Source organism: Bombus vosnesenskii, unplaced genomic scaffold, assembly GCF_011952255.1.
Source record: "Bombus vosnesenskii isolate JDL3184/JDL3185 unplaced genomic scaffold, Bvos_JDL3184-5_v1.1 scf7180000013316, whole genome shotgun sequence".
Classification (NCBI taxonomy): Eukaryota; Metazoa; Arthropoda; class Insecta; order Hymenoptera; family Apidae; genus Bombus; species Bombus vosnesenskii.
The window spans coordinates 910,732-928,257 of NW_022882962.1; the positions used below are offsets into that span (position 1 = coordinate 910,732).

Here is a 17,526-nt window from a genome sequence, read left to right on the forward strand (position 1 = left end):
AACTATCAAAACAATCGTCACGCCTCGAGTCGCATCGTGGTACCATTAACGAGCGCGCGCGTACGGTCATCGCGCTCCACTCGCGGCTAAAATAGTCTGAAACGCGAGCGCGTAAGCGTGTCCTCAATTTGGCTGGATCGTCGTGATTCCCGCGCGAGAAACGCTACCAAGCGTGTATTGGGAAACCGGAGGAAGGGGTGATGATCGCGTCCGGGGGGCGTTGAGACGCGAACCGCGAAACACGGATCGTGCAAGTTTCGAATTATTCGGATACGCGGAAGAAACCATTTCTACGATCTGCAAGTTGATACGCGTTTGTCACGAATTTAAGAGCAAGAATGACTCGAAGAAAGTGTTGTAAGAGAGAATTTGGAAATGTCGAGGATCGCGGGAATCACGTGTATTCCACGAGCAGGGGTAACGCAGGTAGAACCGCGTGACCCAGCGATCGCGCGGAAACGCGCACGCGAAAGACCCGAGGCGCGCATCGACGAAAGAAATGGAACGAAGAAAAGCAAAGAAGAAACGCATAGTCAAAGTGAGAGGCGTCCACTTACAGAGGAAAAGATCCACAGAGGCGGACTCCGTGGACGCAGACGCGAACGTAGACGCGGACGCAGACGCAAAGGTGGAAACGAACGTGTTGTACACGCGATGGTAGAAGAGAATGTGAGAGGTGTGGGTGATGTGGTGCATCGGTACGTATAAGGGCAATTACCTTGCTCGTCCTGGTAGGCGTCGTTGTTGGCAGGCGAGGGTGGCGGCGGTGCGTTCCCGTACCTCGAGGTCGTCGACTCGTAGGCCGACCAAGAGGACGGTGGCAGGCCACCACGATGACGATCTAAGTGGGGCGGGGGCGGCGGCCCGGAGGCGTACGGGCCGGTTCTCGAGTAGAGCCGATCCCTCGCCCTGGTCGATGTCACGTGATAAGAGCTGGCAGGAGGTGGACGGCCGCGGGGTATGTAGCCGCCAGGATCACCGGGAGTAGGATCCGCCGGATGGCCGCCGACGACGATGCCACCGCCGCCGCCGCCGCCGACGCTGCCGACACCACCCCCGGAACCGACCCCTCGACTGCTTCGTTCGCTGCTGTAGAAACTGCCGTGGGAGCCACGTGACTCGAACCCCTCGCCGCCTCTCTCTCGCTCTCGGTCCCTCTCACGCTCCCTCTCTCGGTCCCTCTCCCTCTCCCTGTCCCTCTCTCTCTCCCGGTCTCTATCCCGGTCCCTGTCCCGATCTCTGTCTCGTTCTCGGTCCCTCTCCCTTTCCCTCTCCCTCTCCCTCTCCCTCTCTCGGTCCCTTTCTCTATCGTTAACGCCGCCACTGCCACCGCCACTGCTGCCACCGCCACCGCTGCCGCCGCTGCCGCCGCTGCCGTTGCCGCCGCTGCTGCTGCCGATTCCGCTTCCGACGCCGCCGCCTCCATTAGCGGATCCTCCGCCGCCGCAGCTGCCGCTACCGCCACCGCCGCCGCCGCCGCTGACTCCGCTGCCGACGCTGCCGCTGACGATGCCGGAACCGGCGACGCCACTGCCGACCACTCCGCTGACTCCTCCGCCACTACCCCCGCCGGATCCATGATCCTCCGAACTTCTGCAACACGCGACGATCGCGTTAAATTAAACGATGGAACGATACTGGTCGCAAATACTACACGGATCTGTTTCTACCACACAGAATTCAAGCTTGGTATATAGTGATTTAGAATCATCGCGCGCTCTTTTCACGAACCGCGTTCCGAGAAATTTTCCTTAATAATCGGATCCCTTTCTCGCATCGTTATTTCCTACTAATTGACGATACAACGAATGCAAAAGTTGTAGGTTGTATACCTCTGTAGGAATTCCTTCGTTAATCGTAGTAGAGCGAACGATTTATTTTTTGATCGTTAGAGTACGCTCGAAATAGACGAGCCGTCAAGTATCGTCATACGGTTCGATGACTGACGGAACAGTTTTAACCACATGTCCAAAATTGTTTTATCGATACGGCTTGAGAAGCAAATTACGATCAACGATCGGACTATGCTCCCGATGGTGTACGTTAAAATACCGATATCGTCCACTGATCTTAATCAGCATGAAGGAGCAACCGACAAATACACTTCAAGCCGTTCCTTCTATCGTTATAATGCGCGTATCGAATGTAACTCGCAAGCGTAGTTCCTTGCTCGACAAGAGAGATACAAACTGTTTGAAGATACGTGACAAACTTATCCTAACGCGGTAAAATGAAAGTCCGTATAGCGAATTTTAAAATGAAATTCCCTCTAGATCCCTCGACGTCGACGACATCGATCATACCGGTGACGTTCCTCGCGTTATATGCATATCGTTCCATCAAGTTCTCGCCAAGCATTGGACCGCTTTGTTTCCTAACGTTAACTTGCTCGAAACTTAAAAGCATACGCTATTGATGCCGTCGACTTATCGCTGTTGAATTTAAAAGAAATCTATTCCTCTATCCTATATTTCTATATTATTACGCTATATTATACGTTTGATTATCGATTATAGCAGAACTTCGTTTATACGCACCTCATTTGCACGAGCAAATTAATACCGACACCGAGTCTGTACTATCCGAGATAGGATCGAGCGTAATTTCAATTACACACTTCGATTATACTACTCCTATAATGGGTGTATTAATGTTTATAATCATTAGCTTTTATGCAAAATAAACTCTACGTGTTAAGGAAGAGAAAGTCTTAAAGGTGCCCTCGAACTATCAATTAACGCCTATTGTCAATATTTACCGACAAATCGCATTTCCATTGAAAACCTTGAAATAATCACAATATCATCGATTGTCTGAGGACACCTTAACACTTAAGTTCTAATATTCCAAACACTTACGTTCTACGATTCGATAGTACGTAATAAGAGAAACTGGTGAGAATAGTTATTTACTGAACCTTTACTATCATCGGAACAGTCCAGTTATCCGAACTGTCTGCTCCTCCTTGTTTCGACTAAACGAGATACCTCTATGTTATCCGAATGACGTACCTACGAAACTATTAACGAGACACGAAACGTACGTACAGTACCGTAAAAATAAGAATCTAACGAAAGTGATAAATTTCCGAACCTTTGTATCGGAGAAATGAAAAACAACCTGAAGCTGAGGCTTAGAGACGTTTCAAAAACTAGCAACGTTTCCTGCTGCTTTAAGCGCCACGGCCGTTCTTCCTACGTCTTTATCGGTCCCGGTCATACTCATCAGGGTATCAAAGTTCAAAAACGTGGCTTGTTATCACGATGCTGCGTCCAAGTTGTGTGTGTGTGTCTTCCACCGAGTTATATCGCTCGTGTTCGAACGTGTATGCACGTTCACGTACACGTAGATGAGCCGTTGTATGGCGTTCGAGACACGTTAACAGCATGCACGAGGCATAATCACGGCGAAGAATCAGCAGCCTTTCTCCCGACGCCTCCTCACGTTCATTCCGTTACCATACGGTCACCGGCGTGCTTATCTCCCACCTTCGCGAGAAACTTCGACCTGAATCTCTTTAAAGGCTGCATTACGCGTAGCCGTTTCTCGTTTCTCGAACGATCTTGTTTGCCTGCGAGAGGAGCCAGGACGTTGCCATGCGAACCTCCAGCAATCCGCTGCGGCTGTGAAATTTTTCCGTTACCCAGGCGACACCCTTTTTCTTTCCCTCCTTTTATTTCTTATGGCCGTTTCTGCTTTTTTTCGTTTTTTCCTTTTCCGTGAGATCATTCTCGCAAGATCGAAAGAACCTTTCATTTCGGCTATCGAATGCTCCACGCGTAGAACGTAAATAAAATTCGCCAGAGCTTGGGTGAAATATTTTTAAATACGCTAGTTAGAACATGCATCTTAAATAAATAGCTATCTGTAGCTTTTTGCGTAGAAAATTTGTATATACGTTCGAGGACAAAGGTAAGTGGTCAGGTAATGGGAATAGACGCCAACGAAGCTTCGTTTAATACCAGTTTTGGTTATACAAAAATGTAGATATTAATTTTAATTGCATAGTAAATAAATAATCTTGTACTATAAAGTTAATATAAAACACGAATACGATTAGCGTGATTATAATTTTATGGATATCTACTTCCATAACATTTCCACTAACTTCCCATTTCTTTTCGACTAAATTTTGCAAATTAACTTTTTACGTCCTGGCTTATAACGTTTGTAAAAATATTTGAATTCTCATAATCTCATTCTTGGTACTCGAAATTCCACGTATACGTGGCTAAGTTTTATTTGAATAACGTTTACAACATAGTTGCAACATCCACCATATGCAATCGATTCATTATGATGGTAATCGTCCACAAACAAAAATTCACTTTATATAAACAAACAATCCAATCGGTTCACGTTAAGCAATCTAAGGTAAGTGTGTTTCGTAATATGTATTCCTTACAGAATTAACGTGACAATACAATGCAATGCAATGGTGAAATATGTGATACTAAAATCGTGATATTAAATGAGGACAATGAAGTGTAAATTAATGAAAGATGGTGAAAATGCTATAGGAACAGCAATAAATACGATGTACCATTATTGTCTAAAATTATTAATTAATTCGGTTGCTCGTTAGTCTAGCTCGAATTTCCAATAGACGAATGAAAGAAAAAATAAAGAAATGCAGATCTTTCATATCCGATGAATAACGTCGATTTAACTGCAGACTCGAAATCAATGGCAATAATTGATGCAAACAGACTACATATTCAGGTTCACCGCGAATTGCGTAAAAGTTCCCCTCGCACGAGAGCAAAGTAAACTCGAAAAGAACGCCACGTAAGTACCATCTCTTTCAGCGAAGTAACAATCTTTTTAATGGATGTTCGTAAGGACAAGTTTCTTTGGCACGTACGATTACGTTATAAATAGATTCATACAGAAATCTGTACTCTATAACTTGTAACTCGTCGATTCACTGATATTATTGTTTGGCAGATTATCGTTCAAGAGCACCCAGGTGATAAAACAGTACTTCGATCGATGACAATCGTTTAATGGTCGCGTAATCTCGATCGGCGGAATAACAATGCCTTTCGTGCCACGTAAACAAGCTTAATACGACATAATGTTTAACACGTTCGTAAAATCATTATCGTACGAAATTTTATTTAAATCGTAAGACTGTACGTACGCGCTGTACTACGTGAATTTAACGTAGTCGTATGCCGATTATTACGCATGCCACGTTTTTTTCTTTCTTCGCGTCTGTCACACTCGACAAAACTGCACGTTAAATCGAGTTTCAGACGTACACGACGGACCTGTTAAGGCCGTTTTCACGATACCGTAGATCGAAGATAAACTTCGTGTTGTTTCGTTCGAGTTCGCCGCCGAGAAATATGATGAGTTGGAACGGTTCACGAGCACGAGAAAAAAGAAACCGGAGGAAAAAGCGCGCGGCGATTGGCGATCAGTGTAGAAAAACATGTGCACTCGAGTATAAAGTCATCGGTTCGCGTATGAAGGACAAAACGATATACGGTATCGGTCACGCGACCGATCGCAATTCGATATCGTGGACGTGGATTGAGCAGGGAAAACACGCGGCTTCGAAAAAGTCCACTCTCACGGACGATCTGACCGTTGTTCCGAATCACATCGGTTTATCGATTCGACCTTTTTATTTAGGAGTTCGCGCTCCAACAGTTTCAGATAAAACAGAAGGGAAAAAAGAAGGGAAGCCTTGCGTCATCGTTAACTTATTAAGATGAACGTCTATGTCAAACGTGATAACGCCGCATGTATCGATTCGAGAGCAGCTTATCATAGATAAGGAAAGTAAGAAAAATTTGTACACGGCAATTCCTGTCCGTAACGCCATTAAGGGCCTGAGTATGTGATATAAGACTGATACGAATAACTTATTACGAAGACGCGAAACGAGAACCGTGCATAGAAAATCGTTCTTCCTGCCAACAGTACACGCGAGCTTTTTCTGCATATCAATGTTTACCCACGGAAAGCGCAATGTCGTTTTGTTATGACGGACGACGTATTTGATTTCCTAGAATCACGCGCATTTAAGTTTGTCATAAAATAGTAGTTGGCATGTACGGTATGGCGGCCGATAAGATATTTTCAGGGTCGTATTAACGTGTTTCTGCACGTTTATGTCCGCTGATAACACAGTTGAACACAGTAGATAAAATTAGTAATTTTCGTACGTATAAGTAGTCGTTTCACGCCACCTACTGCTAAATTTACACTTTGCAAGCGATATATAACGTTTAGCGATATTGATAATATGAACGCAAGAATACCGTAGTCGAAGACTCGGCAAGATCAAAATCTTTCTTATACGAAGATCGCTCCGTTGAAAACGAGCCGGATTAAAAAGAAATCATAGCACGCACTTTAGCCCTATACATATGGATGACTCATATACAAATCGTAAACCTTGTTATCAGTTCGTATACCTTAAACACTGATGTCATCCTCGGGACAATACCGCGACCACCTCTATTACTTATTCGATAATTATCATAATACGTGGACTAATTAAACACCTTCTTAATAAAACCATAAAACATATTTCGATGTGTGATTCACGCTTGATCCGTAACCATTTTATCCACTCGTATCTAACGCGTTCAAGCTTAGTACAATGTACCTTATTTTCGAACGATGCAAACACAAAATTATATCGTCAAATCTAAAGATTCGGTAAAAAGATATAATGTAGTTTTTCTACGCTTGATTCGAACAAAACAAAAGCTCTGATACAATTAAATTTCTACGAAAGTTATAATTCACTTACATATCATTCCTCAGAAATATTCTTAAATTTCCAAATATTTTAATAAATAACGATAGATTTTATGATCAATAAAGCGATAGTAAAGAATATCAGTTCTTGCTAATAACGTGTCATCACGTAAGTCATTGTACTTGCCTTCTCTCCTTTAATTGCAGATATTTGGATTATCACGAAAGATTTAAGCTTTATTTCGCTGTGTAAATTTCTCGTTCACGTTAATACCACACAAATTTCACCCTGTAAGCGCCAATATGTAAATAAATATATGAAACTACGCCATAACATTGAATTTTTGCAAAATATTATATTGTATTTGGGTGCCTTGTTTCGTACTATTATATCTAAAATTTTCGCACTGTTGACAAGTTTTTGGTCCATGATATTTATATTATTTTAACGATGCTAAAAAAATGTTGTAACGTGTCGAACTTAAGCAGAATTTACTTCATACGTTTCATACGCGGATGAAACGTGGATGAAACCCATGTTCATCCGTCGTGTTCCTCCGAAACAATGTAGATTCAACTTTATCTAACGTAATAGTATCCAAAATGATAACCTTTAATGAAATACGAAATCTTAGTTCGAAAAGAATTATGTAGCAGTGCTTGGGAGCATAAGGCCTGAGGTATTGGTACTACGGTACTGCCAACTAAAGCAACCACCCCTCCGTCTCGGTTGAGAGGCGGTCGCGCGCTAATGCGCGCGCGCAGATCCTCAGACGTGGCAACATCGCGAACGACCACGTCGTCACGGTCACCTGACTTTTCGTGGAAACGCGACGCTGTCGTGCGCGCGGATAAGGTATGCGACGAATGCTGGTAGAGTACATTGCCTATATTTTATTCTCGAGTCCCGATAAAACGATCAATCCGAGAGTACGAAGGATCGATGAAAGAAGCAAACGAGGTAACCTGTAAGGTCTATCTTTTGGTTGACGAGCAGCACGGAAAAAGTACGAAGTCTCGCTGGCGTAATGGTGTACGCCGCGCTGTAAGGTGATTCTTGGAGAGTTGGAACACGTACGGTGACCGGAATAGTCGAGATACGCCGTATATATCACGTGGCCTGGTAAAACAAGTGCGTGGCAGAAACGTTTCGACGAGTGGCCCCGTCGTGAATATGGATTACGATCGAAATGCGTCAATGTGCCAGCGAACAATAATACGATAAACGGCCTCCGCCAATCGATTATCGGTTGGTTTATTTCCACGAACGCGATATTTCGTGACACGCGTAGCTGTAGCTCGTGACGACCGATATCGGTATATACAGTGACTCAAAGTATTCAAACACTCCTAGAAACTTTTCATGTGCATATTATAAGAAACATTTTGAAATTCCATTAGCACTGTAGCGCGAAACGCTATCATGATTATATTGGTAAAATTGGAAACGGATCTGAAGAAGTATATAGAAATTACACTTTGCAAAGATCATTAAAGTATTTGCGCCATCAACTATTCATTATATTACTAAGCCAAAATATGTAGTGAACCCATCTTTAGTATTAATTGCATGTTTAAGACTACGATTCATGTTGTACTAATTCTTCACTAACTGCGTGCTTGCAATAAATATCTTGCAAATCTTATGTGCATTTTCGGATTAGTTTCAAATTTCGCTATTATAATCATAATAGTCGTATATCATTATAGAGCTAACGAAGTTTCAAAAAGTTTCGTATAATGCGCATAATATATTCATAAATAAACTCAGTGGTAGGTATTCGATATTATTTATTATATCGTAGCGTGGAGAAACATGAATACGATCAGCTATTTAAAAAAAACAAACGGCTTTATCGGTATTATATCGAAATATTAATTAGATTATGGGTCGTGAGCGTGGATAAATTGCTCTCCCTGTTGATAACGAAAATTGTTCGAACGAGTTTGTTGTACCGTTTCATCTTTGAATATATATATGCATGTATGATACATACTGGAACATGAGTTCGTTTTAAGAATTCCACTAATTTATGAAACTCATTATTAAACGAACAATTCGAACGCGGAGATAAATTTCATCGCGCTATTCCATTGTCTTTTGTGCGTTTAACGCGTGTTCGGTTATTTCGATTTCGTCCGAATCCATTCAAAACGCGTGCGAATATATCTTCGAAACTGCTATTGGAAACGACGGAATATTTTATTGAATTATTAAAGACGTTCGATTTGTCCCACTTCGTGGAAAACGTTGTTAAAGTCGTTTTATGTCAGAAAATGAATGCACGAACAATTCAGGAAATTAAGTTTCTTATCGATTATAGACTTGTCGTGTTCGCAAGTTTCGTTCGTAATTTTCTGAAATTTGTATTTATTATCAAGATAATTCTCATAAAAGATTGCTCGTCTAGTTCTTATTAAAAACCTTTTTTTTGGTAAATTATTCGATTTAATTAAAATTTAACTATTAGCGTACACGGAAAATATTTGAAAAAAGACAGGTTAGACGAAAATCCGACCAAGTCTACTTTTCCTTCATCAACTTTCCAACTTCGTAGTAGTATTTAAGTCGAAACAAAAAGTAAACATTATGAAACACAACGTGACGTCAACCTTGACCGCAACATTGCAAGAGGTTAAGATACACGCGACAATGTTCGCGTGGAATGACGTGTCTTTTTATTATCGCGTACACTTTTCAAATAAATCTATAACTAGCGGAAAAGAAGCCTGAATGGAGTGAATACGCCTAAGATGAAAATCTCATAGTTTATTATTCTGTATATTATGTTTTAATGCATTGTGCAATATATCATATGAAAGAGTACATAACATGTAAAGAGATTGTATATATTGATAAATGGAGACGACACAACGCATAAATCCAACAATAGTACCAAGCCGTAAAATGAAGGGATGCGGCGCGAGATTAGAACGGACAGAGAATCGTAATGAATACACGCAGACTGTACGTGAATTTTGTTAGAAATAAGAGATAATGGAACAGCCGTTCGTCCGTAACGACATTTCAATGTCGTTTTACCTGCTTCCTGTGACGTGCGATTTAATTAATTCTCGCGACGTGACTCATCGCAAAAACCAACATTTATACGTTTCATTTTAGCAACCAAATTATTCGACTGCTTCAGCTTGCAAACTTTTTACAATTCTCATGAAAATGTTTATATCTTGTAACTCAAGAGACTAACGTAACATCGTAGCATACAAACTGATACTTATACTGATTTGGGTATCCAAATTTTGATGCATTTCCAAGTTTGAGACTTATCCCATGAAGAAAATACGAAGATAAAGACTATTCATCGTCAAATATCAATTAAGTTCAGGTTACAACGTGTTACCTACTCTCACATAATGCAACTCGTATTATTTATATCACAACTATCGATCGTTAGTCTTTCGTAATTGAAATTTGGTTTACTTTTGAGAAAAAATATTATATTTTATTACACTTTCTCACTATGATTTCAAAGCTACGAACTTGGGAAACTTACGAATATATATTGAATATAGAGCAATATGATGATTACCCGTGCGAGGGAAACCTGTGCTGAAGATGCTGTGGTTCGTAGTATTGTGTGGTAAGGGCTCGTTCGTCCAAGGTATGTTCAGTCGCGTGGGCCTTCGCTGCGGACTTGATATCCATGAACGCCACCGTCGCGGAGGCACCCCCGGTGTTGCCTGAGGTACCGTTGCCCGCGCCACTACCACCGCTCCCAGAACTGGAACCGGAACCACCCTCGTTACCTTCTCCGAGGGAACCACCGGAACCTCCATCCACAGGGCACTCTTCGCCCCGCGGCAGGAGCTTGACGCTCTGCACGCGTCCATACCTGTAAACATTCCAGATAACGCGTTATTTATTTAGATATTTATTGGCAACCATTTTAATCGTGAAATATCAAGAAAAGCATGTATGTACCACGCACCAACAATTCGGACAAGCTACATCATGTATGTACATGGAAGGGGTCTATGCTAATATGTTTTATATTATAAAATATAAATTTCTTTAACTAGGCCTTTTTATTAAAGTACTTTGATCTGTTAATATTATCAAGAAGAACATGTACTTGAAACCCGATAAATATTACGTACTACGTGAAAACTCATAAAAGAAATAAACCAAGGAGGAAGGGATAGTAAGCCTTCCAAGTCTAAAGTGCACTGATGTGATCTTTGTTCAGGTGTATACAGTAGGCGATAAAAAAGATAATAAAAAATAACAATTTCATAAAATAACATTTTTCTTTAATATAAGAATGTTACAAGTATAGGTAATGTTTGTGTACTGTATAACGATAGCAAGTGCCGAAGAAAAGTTGATAAAGTGAACTATGAATATAGAACGAAATAAAAGTAGTCTGAGGTTTAATATTCAATCTACAATTCGTCAAGGATATAAGTTTTATAAACTTTACAGCTTTTATAATATGATAATGCAAAATATAGTACGGTAATTCCATCAACAACGCAAAATGAACTCATTAGGATCGTTTAGGATTTCAAAGAGGAAGAGATAAGAGATAATACTTCATCCCTGGAAACTTTTTTCTTTTCTCCTCGAACTGACGCGAGCAAAAATGAAATTGAAAAAAGATAGATATATGCTGATATTGACTGATATTAATTGCAAAATGAAATAAAATTTTGATCCGATTCTTGTCTCGCTGTACTTAGGTCGCTATAGGTAAACAATTTTTGCGGATACTTCTCATCGAATATTTCAAGTTCAGCAAATGAATCTACAAGGCGATATACATATAGGCGAACCAAAGAAAAAGTGAAAATATCAGGAAATCAAGTTCAATTTCGAACTAACGTAAATTTCCTACGATAACTGAAATTTCCGATATTCACGCTTCAGAATTTGACATAATCTATTTCATAGTGCCGGTAACTGCGCAGCAGTTTCGTGGGTAAATTACTTTTTTCAACGGATTCAGCGGATAAGTATATTCATTTCGAAGAATGGCTACGGTATAACTTTTTTATTTTGCTCGATTGCAATTTCGAGTCGGTAGACTTAAAGACACTGCGTTTTGTTTTCACCTTATAAAGAACGGAGATATTGAATTTCGGCGAAATTAAAGAAAACAAACAGCTAAAGTTGTTTCTGGCACACCCTGTGTACAGAAAAGCTCGAGAGTAGCAGAAACGGACTTACTAGGTGAGGTAGGGCTACTGAATTGGAGTGGGGAGTCGAGCGTCTTGATAGGCCGATTGGGAGAAGAATATTACGCGCAAGCGCAAAGACTTCAACGGTTTCGGAGTATCTCGGGGAGTTGTTCGTCTAATCTCGCGTGAGTCGCACGTATTTCCTTGTGCGTTCTTTCGAAGGAAGCTTTTGTTTTTTTTTTCTTGGACCATAAACGCAGCTTCTAATACTTATATCAACGGAAAATGCATATCACAATAATCCGTTGTTTGTTCTTCACGCTCACAGGCGCCAGTAATAACGCGAGAGAGAAAATGCGCGAGAATCGAACGACACATCATCGACGCTAAAGTACGTTTGGATTAACTGCGCAGAATATTTACTAGACCGTTACGAAATCAAGGAACGGTGAACATGTTTTTTCAAACGGGAATACCGAGAGGACTCCTTTTTTATTCTATTCAAGCGATTTTTACATCGTGATATGTTGGGTCGTTCCGAATGGGGCGTGGTCGGTCACTCTTCCATATGCGTGTGATTCGACAGCGAGAAAAGATGACGCGTATCTTTCGTATAACGGGTTTCGATACTCCTAGTTTTCTCAATTGTTTCGAAAATTTTTTGATCGTATCGGGAGGCAAGGTTAAGTCGTGTGTAATACGGTATTATACTTCGTTTCGTCGGGATTCATTTTAAAAACAATTCGTCAAAAACTAATTTTTGGATTCATCTCGTACAAGTTGTAGTATCGCATCGTTTGGAAGATTTTACAAAATGGCAGCCGCGGTGACGATGTTGTACTGTTTGCAAGTGACTCTCGGAACGAGTCATTTCTATTCCATACTTTGCGTGTTTATTCTTCGAAAATGTAATACCGACCAAGAGTACACGTTTTTCTAATTCGAATATTCACGGATCGTTTAATGTGTGATATATGTGGAGTGTTATTTCGAAATTTCGTCCCTTTTTTACAGTATCAAACGTAACCATTATGGGTGTAATTCTATCGACGGACGAAGTGGACAAAAAGAAACAAAACGAATCGAGTGAAAAGCGACAGACAGATCAATTCGCAATATCATTATCGGGCGTTATTCTGCATGACATTTTACAAAAGAGAAGCAATCGTGGTCTGTGCATCGTGCCTCTGAGACTTCCATCCCACCCAGTTCTTGTTCGACCTCCCCTCTTCTTTTCCTCTCCAACACATTCTCATGCGAGAAACGGATGCGCGCGCATGTACACGAATACAATCGCGCTGAAGTAGCACTGTGAAGTCTCTTTGGTGCGCACACATACCACGGCAAACGTCCTTTTCTTTGACACACATGAGTGAAAGCGGGTGAGAGGGGAGTGACGAGAGAAGAAGAAATAAGATAGAAGGCCAGAGGAGAAGGAGGAAGAGGAGGAGAAAGGGGGAAGGGTGGAGAAGCAAGTGCCACGGTGGCTGGCTGGCTAGCGAGCCGCAAACCGTATCCATATTCTCCTCTAGAATCCCCGCTCGCGTTGTGCTTGTCGAGGAATTTTACTTCGGCAGACTCGCTCCCAGACTCGATTCCTTCGTTTCTTCTTTCCGTAGCCGCCAAAGTACAGCGAGAGTTCTATGTGAAAACATTAGCATGACTTTCCATAAATTTCAAGTCTCTAGGTCAGAATCATATTTTCTATCCATATCGATGTGTGGTACACGACTCTGTAAAACACCGATAAATCCGCTCGTATCTGACTCGTTTAACAATATTCGAACAAGTCTACGAATGGAATATAAACGTTCACCGTGCCCAGGGAGAAAAATAGTGATAATTCCGTAGAATGCCTGGAGTGTGTGACGTTCATCGGTTTACAAAGTTCCCAATCTTTCAGTGATCCGCTTCTAGGATTTCATTATATCGCTATTGGTTATCCAATAAGAACGATGATACACAATTTTTGGGGGGGGGCCTGAAACAACAGTGAATTTCTCGGCATCGACGATTTCCTCGGTCGAGGGAAATATCGTTATTTGTGTTACGTTGCATCCCATGTACGATCGGAAAAAAGTTCTCTTCTGAGAAACCGAATCTCAAGACTCCCTCATGGCATCTACTCGGATGATCGTTTGTCCTTCTATGTTTGAAATGAGAGATGTACAGGAAATCAATACATCGGCCCACGGTTAAGAGATCCTAGGTGTGTGTGTGTATGTGTGTGTGTGTGTGTGCACGCATGGGTAAGAGAAAGAGAGAAAAGAAAAAGGTAAAATTCCGATTCTACGAATCGATTAATCTTGAAAATCCTATAGTAAAATTTATGGATCAAATATTCATTACTAAAAACAAGGTGTGAACGTTCCATGTTCCGATTGTTAACAAATAATATACTTATTTTAAGTATAACACCTATTTCATTGATAAACAATAAGTGTTTTCATGCGTATCCAGCAAGTTAACAAAGAACATGCGTTGTAGAAGAAAAGCAGGTCTACAGGTTGGAATTCTTTATATTTCGCCAGATCTCGGAATTCCAAGCGCCGTGAGTGTGTCGATCTAACAATACACGGAGGTTCTACGATTCCGTGAAGAATGGCAAGAATAAAAAGGAATACAATGCAGAACGGCCACTACAGGATAACAACAAAGAAAAGAAGGCTTTTGTTCCTCAACTTTTTCCCGTTCCCCTCTTACCCCACCGTGATTCTGCCTTGGGTCTAACACCGAATCGAATAAAAAATATTGCCTACTACTACGAGCAAGTTAGTACAGTCAGAAATATTTCTAAGGCATTGAAATCTCCTAATCGTTACAAAATAAATGAAAATTGTTCAAATTATTGCTTAGCCATTTCGAATTTATTCTATCGCAATTCTAATAACGCTAGTTCCATATCAAATGTATTAAATGTACGAATAGTTACAATGCCAGAATAAATGAAACAACGTGGTTGAACATTGTGCATAACCCATGGAATCTTTCTTTATCTCCGTTTTTTTCTGATTCTGTTCGTTGACGACTATACTCAAGCGTCAAGTCTGCCACGTCTATTGAACGTACGTGTGGAAGGCACGGAAAGTCTTCCAACAGTACCATTCTAGGCAGACGACACTGACATAAGCCGCAAACGTCGCAAGCAGCAGCGTTGGGACGCATCAACGAGGCCGGCGAGGACGTGGCAACAGTGCTATGACTCAGCTCTCCTCGTTCCAACCGCTTCCCTTGCCCCCTGGCCCCGCTACAGCTGCCTCTACGCAGCTGACGCCCTTCTCCTCCTGCTGAGAGCACCCTACCACGTTTCCACTCGATTCTATCCCTTCCTCCTATCGTGTCCCAAGTTTCCCCTGCCCCTTAAACCAGCCGCTCCATTCCGCTCCCCTATCGGCTTACTACCGCTCCTTCCCTTCCTTCTCCCTTCTCTGGCATCGTCACTGCCACCACAACCCCAACTCTCTCGAGGTACACTGACAACTCGTTTGTCCCCTCTCCAGAAGCGTGCGCGGGCCGATTCCTACACGGCGTCGTGCCGTCGCCGTCGCCACCGCCGCCGCTAGCGAGACGAGCGTGCAAAGTCCCCTTTGGAAGAAAAACACCTCTCTAGCCCCCGCGCTCTTCCTGCTTTTTCTCTCGTTCTCTGTCTGTCTGTCTATCTATCTTTGTCTTTTCTCCGAGCACACCCTACCACCTTCCGCCCCTCCCAACCTTCCACGTCCATCTCTCCGCTGTCTCCCAGCCTGTTCGTTTTTCTTCGTTCAATGGCTCGTTCCTTCTTGCTCCTTTTCTTCTGGATCTTCTTTCTTTCGGGGTTCTCCCGCTGCCATTTCGCTTCTGTATATCCGCTGCCAGGCCGAACAATGCAACGTGATCCAGGTGCAGGGGAGAAGCAGGATAGAGAGCACGCGAGGCCAGGGGCGACGAAACGCGGGAGGGGAGCCATGGAAAGAACGAAAGGGCAGCGAGTACGCGACACGACTCGCCAACGAAATTCTGTAGTTACGGTGCGGTGAATCTACGCGCGGCCGTCCTCACTCCTCACACCGCATCGCGTCAACTCATCTTTTTCTTCCTTTTTTCATCTATCGATTGTTTTTATACGCGCTTTGATATCGATGCGACGTGCTTAGCATTCGACGAGTTATTTTTTTAAAACGATTGAATAATTTCTGCGGGTCAAGCATTTCGCCTTTCAATAACGCTATTTTCTTTACTTTTCGTTACTTGGAACGATCCATACCCGACGCACATTATAATAAATTACTATTTATTTTTTTTATCGCTAAACACGAACAACGCAATTACTAGAAACGTTGCACATTTGTCTCGTTTAGTAAAAATCTTTTATTTAACGATTTTTTCACGCGGTGACAATAAACAACGTAATACGTTAATTGATCTTTTAAGTTTTATACGTTATTCGACAATATTTCTGTTTAGACGATGAGAGAGAAAGAATTTCATCGGAATTCTGTAACAGGGTTACTCGCCACTATTACCCAATGAATGCGTCTATTCCATATACGATAAGGAATGGCGTAACTTGCAGTTTATAAGTAAAATTATCGCCGGCCTTAAACCTGTAACAGGCAGATGCCTATATACAGAGCGTGATAAATAATCCCTCGACGACAATGAATTCTCGAGACTGTATGTTGTAAACTTTTTCGTCGCGAACAATCTGAATATCCGCTCGCAAGATTAACATAATGAAAATATAATTTCCTGATTAGTTTTTAATATAGTATGACCAATTTTATTACGTCACCCTAGGGGCTGCTATTTTTGAATACGTATATTAGATACAACATTACATTACATACAATACGTACATGCCAGTCAGCGAACAATGTGAATGGTCGAATCGGTAATACCAATCGCGCGAACAGAATCCGTGTTTGAGTTTGCATTAAACATTTTGATCGAACGATTATTTTTTATTGTACATGATACAGAATCGTCGAACCGGGTTACTCGATATTCCCATTAGATAACGTATATACATAGCCGGACTGTCGAAAACGATCGTTGTATTACGTTAAATGCGTCGCATACTAATTACTATTTAAATATACAATACTATAACTATTATTTAAATAATATAATAAGCTATTATTATTTAAATAGCAGCTATTTACGTATCTACATAAGCGAAGATCATAAGGATGGACTATTACGACAGAACGTGGTATTCTACTACTGTCGATGACCACGTATATTCTAGAATGTCGTGAAACGAAAGCGTTCCTTGGTAAGCGATCATCGAGAGCGTGCACCGCGTATGCGAAACTTCTTTTTCCTTTTCGATCGGCTCTCTCGGATACACGGAGTCTTTTGTAATATGAGTAGCGAGACAGAGGGCAACGAGACGCACGAGGATCAGTACGAATGCAATCGCGGTAATAATTCACGCGTTATCTGCTCTCCTATTCTAATATAAGAAACGAGAGAGAAGCAAGCGGCCGTCGACTACGAGGCCGCGTGGGTTCGAGGTCGAAGCCGTAGAGTCACGTTAGGCGACTGCCGGCTATGTCGTAGCCGAGGTGCCGTTATTTTAATGCAGATACGCAGTCCGGACGAGAATGAAAGGCTGAAGGAGACATTTGCACGTACAGTGCACGACTGCGATGTATCTAGTCGTTGTCGCGGTGCCAACCTCTGCTCCGT

The 17,526-nt window shown here is 41.9% G+C and overlaps 1 protein-coding gene across 1 annotated transcript in view; it reads right to left on the minus strand.

The window, feature by feature from the left end:
• LOC117235599 (protein split ends) overlaps positions 1-17,526 on the minus strand; it is a 117,149-nt gene that overhangs the window by 19,093 nt on the left and 80,530 nt on the right. Inside the window, exons 2-3 of the mRNA XM_033497782.1 lie at positions 10,269-10,571; positions 719-1,593 (exon numbers count right to left, since the gene is read on the minus strand). Of these exons, the coding sequence (XP_033353673.1) occupies positions 719-1,593; positions 10,269-10,571 (1,178 nt within the window). The remainder of the gene's footprint in view (positions 1-718; positions 1,594-10,268; positions 10,572-17,526) is intronic.